Source organism: Phyllobates terribilis, unplaced genomic scaffold (assembly GCF_046119375.1).
Source record: "Phyllobates terribilis strain yellow unplaced genomic scaffold, ASM4611937v1 Scaffold_9__5_contigs__length_417890890, whole genome shotgun sequence".
NCBI lineage: Eukaryota > Metazoa > Chordata > Amphibia > Anura > Dendrobatidae > Phyllobates > Phyllobates terribilis.
Window position 1 is genome coordinate 22,127,251 of NW_027362769.1, and position 12,906 is coordinate 22,140,156.

At 42.8% G+C, this 12,906-nt stretch overlaps 1 protein-coding gene across 2 annotated transcripts in view; it reads right to left on the bottom strand.

Annotated features, from left to right (window-relative positions):
- LOC141161493 (carboxypeptidase O-like) overlaps positions 1-12,906 on the bottom strand; it is a 165,115-nt gene that overhangs the window by 22,058 nt on the left and 130,151 nt on the right. The window contains exon 9 of one of the 2 annotated variants that reach the window (XM_073646336.1): positions 3,677-3,879. The exons of the other annotated variant lie outside the window; for it this stretch is intronic. Within the exon in view, the coding sequence (XP_073502437.1) occupies positions 3,677-3,879 (203 nt within the window). The remainder of the gene's footprint in view (positions 1-3,676; positions 3,880-12,906) is intronic. 2 annotated transcript variants of the gene reach the window in all.

The window sequence follows — 12,906 nt, forward strand, 5'->3', positions numbered from 1 at the left end:
GCACAACCATAACCCTGACTCTAGCCCAACCCTAACCATAGCCCAACCATAACCTTAGCACAACCCTAACCCTAGCACAACCCTAACCCTAGCACAACACTAACCGTAACCCTAGCACAACCCTAACCCTAGCTCAATTCTAACCCTAGCCCTAGAACAACTCTAGCCCTAGCACAACCCTAACCCTAACATAACCCTAACCCTAGCACAACCTTAACCCTAGCACAACCCTAACCCTAGCAAACCCTAACCCTAGAGTTTATTTTTTATGCCGTTCCTCGTGCGGTATGAGTGATTAGACAACTTTATTCTTCGGGTCGGTGCGATTACAGCGATACCAGATTTATATTGGGTATTTATGATTGACAGCTGTCACACACAAAAAAAACATTTTTTTTTGCAAAGACTAGTTTTTGCATCGCCATATTTTGAGAGCTATATTTTTTCCAGATTTCGGCCGACAGAGTCATGTGATGGCTTGTTTTTTACAGGATAAGTTGACATTTTTATTGGTACCATTTTCGGGCTCGTGACATTTTTTGATCAACCGATTTTTGGGAGGCAGAATAAACAAAAAACAACAATTCAGGGATTCTTTTTACTTATGCCGTTCTGTGTGTGGTAAAATTGATGAGGCAGCTTTATTTTTTGGGTTAGTACATTTACAGTGGTACCACAATTATATTGTTTTTTTTTATGTTTTGGCGCTTTTACACAATAAAATGTATTTTATAGAAAAAAAAAATTCTTGTATCGCTTTATTCTGTGAGCTATAACTTTTTATTTTTCAGCTGATGGAGTTGTTTGGCAGCTGGTTTTTCGTGGGACAAGATGATGTTTTCAGCGATACCATTTTTATTTACATTTGTCTTTTTGATCGCGTTTTATTCCATTTTTTGTTTGGCGGTATGATGATAAAGCATAGTTTTTTGCTTTGTTTTTTATTTTTACTGTGTTCACTAAAGGGGTTAACTAGTGGGACAATTTATAGGTAAGGTCATTCCGAATACGGCAATACCAGATATGTGTACTTTTATTTTATTTTTTTCTCATAATAATATTAATTTATGGGTACAGTATATATATTTTTTGGATTCTTTTTTCATTTTTTTTTTTCATATTTTTACAATTTTTTTTTCCCTTTCTGACACTTTTTGAACTTTTACACTTTGTCCCACTATGGTACTTTCACTTTTTGCAGTCTGATCGGCTGTATAGCATAGGGATGCAGCAGCATCCCTGTGCTATACAGCCTGTCAGCACTGCACAGGGAGAAGTTACTTTGATCGTGCACTGCGCATGATCAAGGTAACTTCTTGCTGTCTGGTGACCCGGATGTTGTCATGACAACATGCGGGTCACCTTGACAACCACCGGGACCCGGCAGAGACAGCGCGGGACACTGGAGAGGAGGTAAGTATCGGAGATTACCTCCCCTTGCTCCCGGAATGCTGTGATCGACTTTGATCGCATATTTTAGGGGTTAATGAGAAGGGAGCGGTGTGGGACTGCTTCTTGCACACAGCATCTTGCTCACAGCTGACACCCGGCGGCGATTGCCCCGCACCGCTTGTGTGCGGGCTCGATCATATTCTGCATAATAGTACGTCCCTGGACCAATAGGCCCATGGCACAAGGACGTACTATTACCACATATGTAAGAAAGGGGTGAAATGTCCCTTATCATGAAGATGAGGAGTCATCCTCACACTTGCATTCTAGAAAGGAAGAGACCATGCATCTACTCCCTCTACTGTACTTAATGTGAGTCGCTAAACTGTGTTTCACTACTCCCAGAAGACAGCCAAATTCATGTATGGTTATTTGTCCAGATCATCTACACTTTTCACAACTTTAGGCATGTGCAATGTGACTTTGATCTGTAGGCAAAGATCTACTGCACATACTTGAAGTTGCCATATTCACGAGTATTCAGGGGATTTACAATTCAAGGAGGAGAGTATAAGAGAAGTTCTGGGATCTCAAGACACGTTTCAGTAGGCGTGCTATTGGGAGATAGGTCAGGACTTGTCCACATGTAATGTACACCTTTTAGACTAGTCCTAGTCAGTAGAATATGTGGCAAAGGAGTTTGATAAGGCGAGAATCACTATATACTATGCACTTCCCTCATACAGTGAATCAACTTTAAAAGACCAATGCAGCCATGTAATTAGTTTAGAGGTGTGAACCCTGATGTTAGATTCTCTTTTATTTGCTGCCAACATGTTATGTGACTCCTAATTAGGATCCTAACAATCCATTCCATGCATACCTAAAGCCTGGCATATCTCTAAGAATAGGTGCAAACAACATCATTTTCAGGAGTGTATGCTCCATAATCCGCCTGAAAAAGTGCTACGTATATGCTAAATGAATAAACATATAAACAGAAAGTTGTTTTTACATTGCAGTGCATATGTTCACATGTTCCAAAGCCATGAGGTGACCTGACTATTCAGAAAAGAAAAGAAGTGACCTGACCAGTCAGGACGGAAAAGTAGTGACCTGATCATTCTTCAGGAGACTTCCGTTTGGAAGCTGCTCTTTATTTTATAGAGTAAATGAAAAACAACAGCGGCAAAGCTGCTGCAATAATTGACCAAAAAAATGTAAAAAAGATGCTTCAGGAAAAACACCACCTGCTTTAGATTGATAGGAGCGGGTCTGCGAGCTCACAACAGTCAGATAGGTTGGTCTATAACTGCCTATCAGACTGCTCAGCGCTGATTATCATACAGTGAGAGGGGTGTATACAAATTATTTTCAGAGGTACAGTATGTCAGGCTGAGGGGGGCATGGAACATTTAGTTAGATTTCTAATTAGGAAGCATATAACTTGCTGGCTGGAGGTTAATAAAATTAAACCTGATAACAGTTTTCCTTTAAAGTGCACCTGTCAGCAGGATTGTGCTTAGTAAACCACATACACTGTCAGGTAGGTGCCGTTACACTGAATAAAATTATACTTTTGTTGATGAAATCCGTCCAGTGGTTCTTTTATAATCTTTATTTTCATTTCTGCCATAATGAGATCCTCCCAAAATGGCCGCCGGTGGCCGCGCATGCGCAGTAGTATCTTTCAGTCGCCGATGCTACTGCGCGGGCACCATTTTGCTTGATGAAAAAGAAACTTGCCTGCAGCAATATGACCCCTGCCTCCCGCGCTTGCGCAGTAGCATTTCTCGACTGCCGAGAGATGCTACTACGCATGCGCAGCGCCATATTGCTGCACCCAAATTCTTTTTCCAAAAGAATGCGCGGCCGCCGCCGGCCATTTTGGGACATGTAAATTTCACATTGGCAGAGAATTTACAAAGGCAATATTTTAAATAGTTGGCAGGTTACTGAAAGCACAGTGACCTGTCAGAGGCCAGAGATAGTCATACATAATGAGAGCACCAGTTACAGCTAAACCCTAAAGTCACATCCTAGAGCACAAGCATATTATTATGGCAGAAATGAAAATAAAGATTATAAAAGAACAACTGGACGGATTTCATCAACAAAGGCATCATTTTACTCAGTGTAATGGCGCCCACCAGATAATATGTGGTTTATTAAGTACAATGTTGCTGACAGGTGCGCTTTTGAACGACTACTTCAACATAAACTTTAAGTAAAATATTCAATATTACTATGAAACCTGATGATTTGGTAAAGTATGAATTCTTACCTTTTCATCATGATTGACAGATGGATCTTTGGTGTACCCATAAGGAAGGAGAATGAGCTGTCCATATGAGTGCATTGTCAGGAACAACAAAATATCAGATTTAAGATTGTTCACTAAGGTTGACAAAGCATGGACTTCTGGTTCTGATGCTGGTCCAGTTCCACAGAATGTTTCACTGGTGCAGTTTTGTGAGGCACCAAGTGCTGAATGGAAACATAAAAAATGAAAAACTGAAGAAGGGTATGTGCACACAATAAGTATTTGCGGTAGGCATTTCTACATCGAAAATGTGGCTCTTGGCAGGAAAAATGTTGCAGGAAAAGTGCATTTTTCATGCATTTTAATTGCTTTTTTAATGCATTTTTCTTATGCATTTTCCCCATTCATTTGAATGGGTGAGAAATGCTACAAAAATGCTGAAAGAATTGATATGCTGTAGATTTGAAATTGCTTTAAATCTTCAAGGAAAAAAAAAGTTACATTTACATGAGATTTCGCAGCAAAAACGGGTGGAAATGCAACATATAAACATAGTGAAAACTTATTTGGAACCTAGTTATGCCTAAAATTGGAGGAATGGCCAGTAAATATAGAATGACATGTAAATGGTTTAATGAAAGAGAAAACACCAATATTTAATTCTTTTTAAGTAAAACAGTTTTCTTTATAAAATATAACTGACATAAATATTACTAAAGCAACCCTCCATCCCTAGTTATGCCCTTCATTATGCTGCTGCTGCCTCAATCTGTTAGATCAGAGCCCCATTTTCATATTCTTCAAAATGATCCCCACAGCAGCTTGAGGAATGCTGTGAAAAGTCTGAACCAAGCCTCCTACCTTTATGTTTCCCATGGGACAGACCCATCACTGTAGTAATCCACAATGGTCTAACCCACTCAAGAGAAAAGGCAAGGGAGGCATTGTTAGGTTTCCATAGTGCTCCCTATAACTTTGCGGCAGTCATTTTGGCAATAAGAAAACTGAACGCATAACAAATGATATTGGATATCAAGACTAGAGATGAATGAACATTTTCGAAAAAGGTTCGCCAATTTCAAATTTGGCACGAACGTTGTACATTCGGATTTGTAATCGGAAACCGGAGCGTTTTTACTTAAATCGTCAAAATTTGGTAAAAGTGCAGGAAATTATTGCATTTCCCCTACAGTATTTTCAGCACTTTAGCTAGGATAGTGGTGCTGTATGATGAGCAGGGGGGACAAGTTTGATGAGGAAAGGGGGTGGGAGCAGGAACCATCCACAATGTCCAGACACAAGGGCTTGTGCCATTAGCTGCTGAAATCACATGTTCCTCTCTATATAAGAGCAGACATGTTGTTTTAGCGCCATTTTGTGAGTATAACAGGTCAGAGAGGATGCTCCTATTCTTGGATACTGAGTGATTTTAGATAGTTAGCTAGGCGTTTGCTTCTAAGTCAGATAGCGTAGATAGATAGGGTCCTCTGCGGCTGTGAAATCAACCTTTCAGCAGATTTTTTTTTTTCTGTGCTATTAGTGAGATCCAGACAAAGACAGCAGGGCACATTTCAGCATAGAACTCTGTCGTGCACTGCTTCTATTGTACTCTATGCACAAGTACACCTTTAAAAATCAAATTTTTCCTGTTACTAACGTGATACAGCATGCCACATCTCAGCTTGTCATTTTCAGCGGGTGAAATTCAGCTGTATACAGAGCTCATTCAGAGTAAAAAAATATAATTTCTTCTGTTAGTAACGTGATACAGTAGGCCAGATCTCAGTTTGAAATTGTTTGGAGCATATATTCTATTTTATACAGGCCTCATCCACAGTAAAAAATCTAATTTTTTGTTGCTATTAGCATGCTCCAAGCACACTATCTGAGCAACATGAGTGGGTAGAAGCGAGGTCGTGGTGGAAGGGGGAATAGGCTTGGTGTTCAAAATATGCGTGGGGTAGGTGGTAATGTTAGTGAAAGCACTAGTGAACCAACACGGTCATATCCTATCCGAAGACAACTGACAACTTCTGTTACTGTGCATGGTGTACTCCACTCCCTTTCTTTGGCAGCCGCACAGCGGTGCACCTTGTAGATGAGGGCCAGAAAGAGCATGTGCTCCAGTGGATGGCAAGCGCTGCATCAAGTGGCCTCTCCTCCTCTTCCTCCATCTCAACATCACACACAGTAAGGTCCTCAGAGTTGGTACCCCAATTACCCTTGTTCCCCCCCCGCTTCACAGCTCTCTAACCTCCCAACTGACTGTAGGGAACCACAAATGGGTGAGTGGGCAGAGCTGTTCACACATTCTATGCCATGGGCATCAGAGGACTGCTCCAAAGATTCACAGACTCAAAAGGAGGAAAGCATCTGCACAGATGCCCAAAATTATTTTAAGTTGGATCCAGGGCAGGACAAAGGAAGGTCTGAGCAACATCCTGATACTCGCCACCAGACGTTAACCCTCGGGGAGGGAGGTGATCCTTATGAGACTCAGATACCTGAGGCTCACGCAAACTGTACTGTGCTGTCAGGGCAGGAAGAGAAGGAAAGTAACTCTCAGGGAAAGAAATGGGAGAACAGAGGGGATGATGATGAGGTTGTAGAACCCACTTGGTGTGAACCCAGATGCACGCAGCTGAGTAGCTCATCTGAGAAGGTGGAGTAGAAGGAAGACGAGGAGGTTACATCGCGCCCTACGGCACGTACACAGAGTGATGCAATCACGAGGAGCACTGCATCCTTAGCCACAACTGTGGCTGTGGCCAGCAGTGGTTAAAGGTCAGCAGCTCGCAGGGCAGCAAGGGTTGCCTAGCCTGGGATTATTTTGACACCATAAAGGATGGGCCAACTCACGTTATCTGCCAACTTTGCAAAAAAAGACTCAGTAGAGGGAAAAAGTGCAATAATTTGACTACAACATGCATGAACCGTCACATGCTTGATCAACATGCGTTACTCTGGCAATCTCGCTGCGATAAAATTTGGACCAGCGGGCCTCACCAACCATCGGCCGCCCCATCAACTGCATCTGTTGCTTCTTCCTCCTCCTCTGTCACCGTGCCAAATGTTGTTACGCAGGTCTCCGACCGCAGAACCTTCACTTGTTTACCCACTCCAGCCAGGCTGAGTGAGAGCCCGTCAGCTGTAATGGAAGTGGACATGCCTGCATTTTTTGCTTCAATGAGCACACTACATCTTTCTCAATCCACCGTAACATCTCCGACTGCACCTCAGTCACGGTCCAGCAGTTTGTCGTGTTCACCCTACTTTGCCCTCTCTCAGCACTGCAGCCAGCCCTTGGTCCCACAGTTGTGGTCACATAAAAGATTGTTTCCTTCTACACAAGACAAAGCTAAGAGGTTGAACTTCACCATTTCCAATCTGTTGGCCACGGAAATGCTGCCTTTCTGCCTGGTGGATATAGATGGTTTCCGAAAGCTGATGGTCATCACAGTCCCCCAGTACAGATTGCCCAGTCACCATTACTTCTCTAAGAAAGCTGTGCCTGCGCTACACCAGCATGTCGCAGACAACATCACCTGTTCCTTGACTAAATCTATGTCTGCCAGGGTGCATTTCACCACAGACACCTGGACGAGTAAGCATGACCAAGTGCATTACATCTTGATGACTGGGCATTAAATGATTCTGGTGGCTGTGGGGGCAGGTGAAAAAGAGGCTGGTCCACAAGTCTTGGAATCTCCAAGGCTTACAGGACAAACCTTCCTTTCTCCACTGCTTTTGCCTCCACCATCTTCGATTTTTTTTTAGCCTCCTGAAGATTACCACACACATCCGTCCAAACTCTCTCCAAGTCACCGGAAAAACTCTCCTCCTCAGGCACAGCCGATACCAATTTGGAGAATGACCCAAAAGACGGATGTCTCCCAGAACAACAAAAAAAAGGTGAACAACCAGCAGAAGAGGATGTATGGTTGTTAAGAGCAAACTCAGCAAGTGGCAGAAACTCAGACCACCCCTCCTGATTGTCTGCCACAAAACAACGCAAGAACTTCTCAACATCCTGATTCTTCCTTTCTGTCTGGCCATTAGACTCAGGATGATATCCGGATGAAAACGACAAATGACCTCCCAACCTGTCATAAAAGCACGCCAAAAACGAGCCACGAACTGAGGTCCCCTATCCGAAACAATGTCAGTAGGAACGCCATGTAGTCTGACAATTTCCTTGACAAAGGCCTTAGCGAGTGTCTTAGCGCAGGGCAGTTTGATGAAAGGAACCAAGTGACACATCTTGCTAAAACGGTCCCCGACCACCCAGATGACTGTGAAACCCTCAGAAGGGGGAAGGTCAGTAATAAAGTCCATAGCCAGATGTGTCCAAGGTGCACTAGGAACCTCCAGAGGGCAAAGCAACCCCGCTGCAGGAGAATGTGAAGACTTAGATCTAGCACACACCGTACATTGACGCACCCACTTAATGACTTCCTTCTGCCATCCAGGCCACCAAAAACTGCGACCCACAAGTCTCTTGGTCTCAGAAATTCCTGGATGACCTGCCAACCGAGACTCATGACACTCAACAAACAAATCTCTCCTAAAGGTCCTAGGCACAAACAACCTCCCATGGGGAGTGTTAGATGGGGCATTCTCCTGTGCTTTAAGAATCTCATCTTCCAAAACGGAGTCCAATGAAGCAATCACAACACCTTCTTGTAAAATGCTCCCCTCCTCCTCAGCACCGACCATGGGAGAAAAGCTGCGAGACAAAGCATCAGCTTTAACATTCTTAGCACCCCGGAGGTAAGTAACGGAAAAATTAAACCGCGAGAAAAAAAGTGCCCACCTAGCCTGACGGGCATTCAGGCGCTTGGCAGCATCAAGATAGATCAGATTTTTATGATCAGTGAAAACTTGAATGGGAAATTCAGCACCTTCCAAGAAATGACACCAGTGTTCAAATGCAAGTTTAATTGCCAGCAATTCCCGATTACCAATATCGTAATTAAGTTCAGTCTCAGAAATTTTTTTTGAAAAAAAAGCACAGGGATGTACTCCATCCTCCATTTCTAAGACAACACCGCACCGATCCCCACCGAAGAAGCATCAACCTCGACCAAAAACGGCTTAGTCACATCAGGCTGCATAAGGATGGGGGCAGAACTGAACCTCTCCTTTAGAAATACAAAAGCTTCAATGGCCTCAGTAGTCCACTGAACCGTATTAGCACCTTTCCTGGTGAGATCGGTCAGTGGTCTGACAATAATAGAAAATTTTTTAATGAATTTTCTGTAATAATTGGCGAAACCCAAAAACCTCTGTATTGATTTCAAACCAATAGGCCTAGGCCATTCCTGAACCGCCTGAACCTTCACAGGGTCCATCTCAAAGCCCTCGCTGGAGATAATGTAGCCCAAAATAGTAATTCTCTGTACAGCGAACTCACATTTCTCCAGCTTAGCAAAAAGCGAATTGTCAATTAATAACTGTAATACCTCACGTACGCTTCGCCAATGAGACTCCAGATCAGGTGAATAAATCAAAATGTCATCCAAATACACAACCACATTTTTGCCGATCAAAGGTCTTAGGATGTCATTAATAAGATTCTGAAAACATGCTGGAGCATTAGTAAGACCAAAAGGCATAACCAGGTTCTCAAAATGACCCACAGGAGTGTTAAAAGCAGTCTTCCATTCATCACCCTCCTTCATGCGCAACAAATTGTATGTCCCCCGGAGATCAATTTTAGAGAACCACTTGGCCCCCACTAACTGGTTAAACAAATCAGGAATCAATGGCAGTGGGTAAGGATTGGGTACAGTAATTTTATTAATCTCACAAAAATCCAGACAAGGACGTAAACCGCCGTCCTTTTTTTTAACAAAAAAAAATCCAACAGCCACAGGAGACTTGGAAGGCCTAATGTGACCGGTGGCCAAGCTTGTCTGTATGTATTCCTCCAAAGCCTTTCTCTCAGGAATAGTAAGATTAAATAAACGACTTTTAGGAAGAGTCGCTCCAGGGACAAATTCAATGGTACAATCATAGTCTTTATGGGGAGGCAATATTTGTGACTCCTCCTCAGAAAAAACTCTCCAAAAATCCTGAATAGGTACAGGTAATTCCCCTTTTTCCACCGCAGCAATACGTCCGTTACAACACTTGTCATAACACTTAGGGATCCAGCACTTAATTTCATTGGTAGACCAATCCAGTACAGGATTGTGCAATTTTAAGCAGGGTAACCCCAAAATTACTGGAGAAGGCAAATTATTTAATACTACCAAATCCAAATTTTCTTGGTGAATACCATTAATAGTGAGGGGAAATTCACAGACCTTGCGAGTAACACTCTTCAAGGGGGAGCCATCGACAGAAACCACAGCAATAGGGGATGACAAAGGTTTGGGTTTTAATTTAAGTTTTTCCAAGAATCCCCCATCAATCACATTCAGAGTAGAACCACAATCCACAAATATCCGAAATTCAATTAATTCTTCCTGAGCAGCAGTAGTAGCAGAAAAAAATATCCCCTTAGAATTTAAACAGGCAATACAGGCGTAACTGACCTTTTTTTTTTCTTTGTTCATATGAAGCACACAGTTCTTAATAAAATGGTCAGATGTCCCGCAATAAAAGCACAAACCTTCAGAAGATCTGCGGTCTTTTTCCTGAGAGCGGGGTGCCATCGCCCCAATCTTCATCGGCTCTCCAATGTCAGTACAGACCCTCTCAAGACTCGGAGCTGACATGGCAGAGGATTTACTATCATTAACCCTTGCACGCAGTCTCCTGTCCACCCGTATAGCTAATTGCATTGCCTCCTGCAAGTTTCCAGGTGTGGGATAAGCAATCAGCAAATCCTTAACCCTTTCACCTAGCCCCGCAAGAAACAAACTTTTTAAAGCTGAATCGTTCCACCCCACCTGGGCAGACCACCGACGGAAGTGAGAACAATATTTTTCCACATTACCTGATCCCTGCCTCAAACGTCTTAATTCAGTCTCAGCTGATGAGACACGATCAGGATCATCATACAACAAACCCAAAGCAGAAAAAAAACTATCCACTGATCTAAAACATAGATCACTAGGTTGGAGAGAAAAGGCCCATCCCTGAGGTTCTTTGCTCAAAAGTGACATTATGAACCCTATGCGCTGTGATTCATCACCAGAGGATCTGGGTCTCAAACGAAAATACAGCAAACAAGCATATTTAAAGGAAAAAAATTCTTTTTGATCACCAAAAAATAAATCAGGCAAACGTACCTTTGGCTCCACAAAATGTGCTCCAGAACAGCTACTCACATGTTGTTGGAGCTCGGCCACCTCCAGAGAGAGTCCCTGCAGGCGTTGAGCCAAATCCTGAACTGACACCATGATGGAAACTGGAAGTCTTTCCTTAGAGATATTTTTGGGCTGGACTTACTGTTATGATCTGCTACAAGCACTAAGGAAAGAAAGGAGATCTGTCCCTACAATAGAACTAAGCTGGATCCCTACGATGTAACGGGGATCCTGATCCTGCGATCCGACCAGCTAAAGTCCTCGGCTAGTCTGTACGAAGACCTATAGATGCAAGGGAGGGATCCCTACAAGAACTAGGGACTGGGATAAAGTTGGACACCTCCTAGCAGAAATTGTAGCAGAAAAAGACAAACACACAACATAGAACATAAAGGTCCAAAGACCTAGCTAAACTGACTGAGAAAGGTAACTAAGCACCAGGCTAACTTAAGAGTAGAAATTACAATGAAGTCCAGCAAGGCCAGGAGGGTGGAGTAGGATTAAATAGGCAAACAAGGTCATGTGACCAGCAAGATAGAAAAAACCTAACAGGAGAGTTCTAACATCTATATCCCAGTCCTTAGTTCTTGTAGGGACTCCTCCCTTATATCTATAGGTCTGCGTTCAGACTAGCCGAGGACTTAGGCGGGTCTGTTCACAAGGAACAGGTCCCCCGCTGCATCGTAGGGAATCAGCTTAGTCCTCTTGTAGGGACAGTTTTCCTTTCTTTCCTTAGTGTTTGTAGCAGTTCATAACAGTAAGTCCAGCCCAAAAATAAAACACTCTAAGGAAAAAAAAAATCCTGATTTCAGCATGGTGTCGGTTCAGGAGTTGGCTCAATGCCTGCAGGGACTGTCTTTGGAGGTGGCCGAGCTCCAGCAACACGTGAGTAGCTGTCCTGGAGTGCAGTTTGTCGAACCGAAGGTAGGACTTCCAGATTTTTTATATGGTAAACGGCAAGATTTTTTTTCCTTTAAAAACGCTTGTTTATTATATTTTCGTTTAAGACCCAGATCCTCGGGGAATGAATCACAGCGCATTGGGTTTATAATGTCACTTTTGCGCAAAGAACCACAGGGATGGGCCTTTTCTCTACAACCTAATGATCAGTGTTTTAGATCTGTGGAAGATTTTTTTTCTGCTATGGGGTTGTTGTATGATGATCCTGATCGAGTCTCATCTGCTGAAACTGAATCAAGACGTTTGAAGCAGGGATCAGGTGATGTGGAAAATTATTGTACATACTTCAGAAGATGGTCGGCTGAAGTGGAATGGAATAACTCAGCATTAAAATGTTTGTTTCTTGATGGTCTAGGTGAAAGGGTTAAGGATCTGCTGATTGCCTTCCCAAAACCTGGAACCTTGCAGGAGGCAATGCAATTAGCCATACGTGTGGACAGGAGACTGCGTGCTAGGAGTAATGAAGAGAAATTTACTGCTATGGCAGCTCCTAGTTTTCAGAGGGTCTGTTCGGAGGGTGGAGAACCGATGGAGATTGGGGCGATGTCACCCTACTCTCAGGAAAAAGACCGCAGGTTTGCTAAAGGATTGTGTTTTTATTGCGGTAAATCTGACCACTTTATTAAGAACTGTGTGCTTCGTTTGAGCAAAGAAAAAAAAAAGGTCAGTTACACCCGCATAGCGTCTTTAAACTCAAAAGGAGTATTTCTTTCTGGAAGCACCTCATTCCAGGAGGAGTTGATTGAATTTAGGGTATTTGTGTATTGTGGTTATACACTCAATGTGATTGATGAGGGTTTTTTGGAAAAATTTTAATTAGAATCCAAACTTTTGTCATCTCCTATTTCTGTGGCTGCTGTTGATGGCTCTCCCTTGAAAAGGTATTACTCACAAGGTTTTTGAATTTCCCCTCACCATTAATGTTATCCACCAAGAGAATTTGGATTTGGCGATATTAAATAATTTGCCTGCTCCAGTGGTTTTGGGGTTACCTTGGTTAAAATTGCACATTCCTGTACTGGACTGGTCTACCAA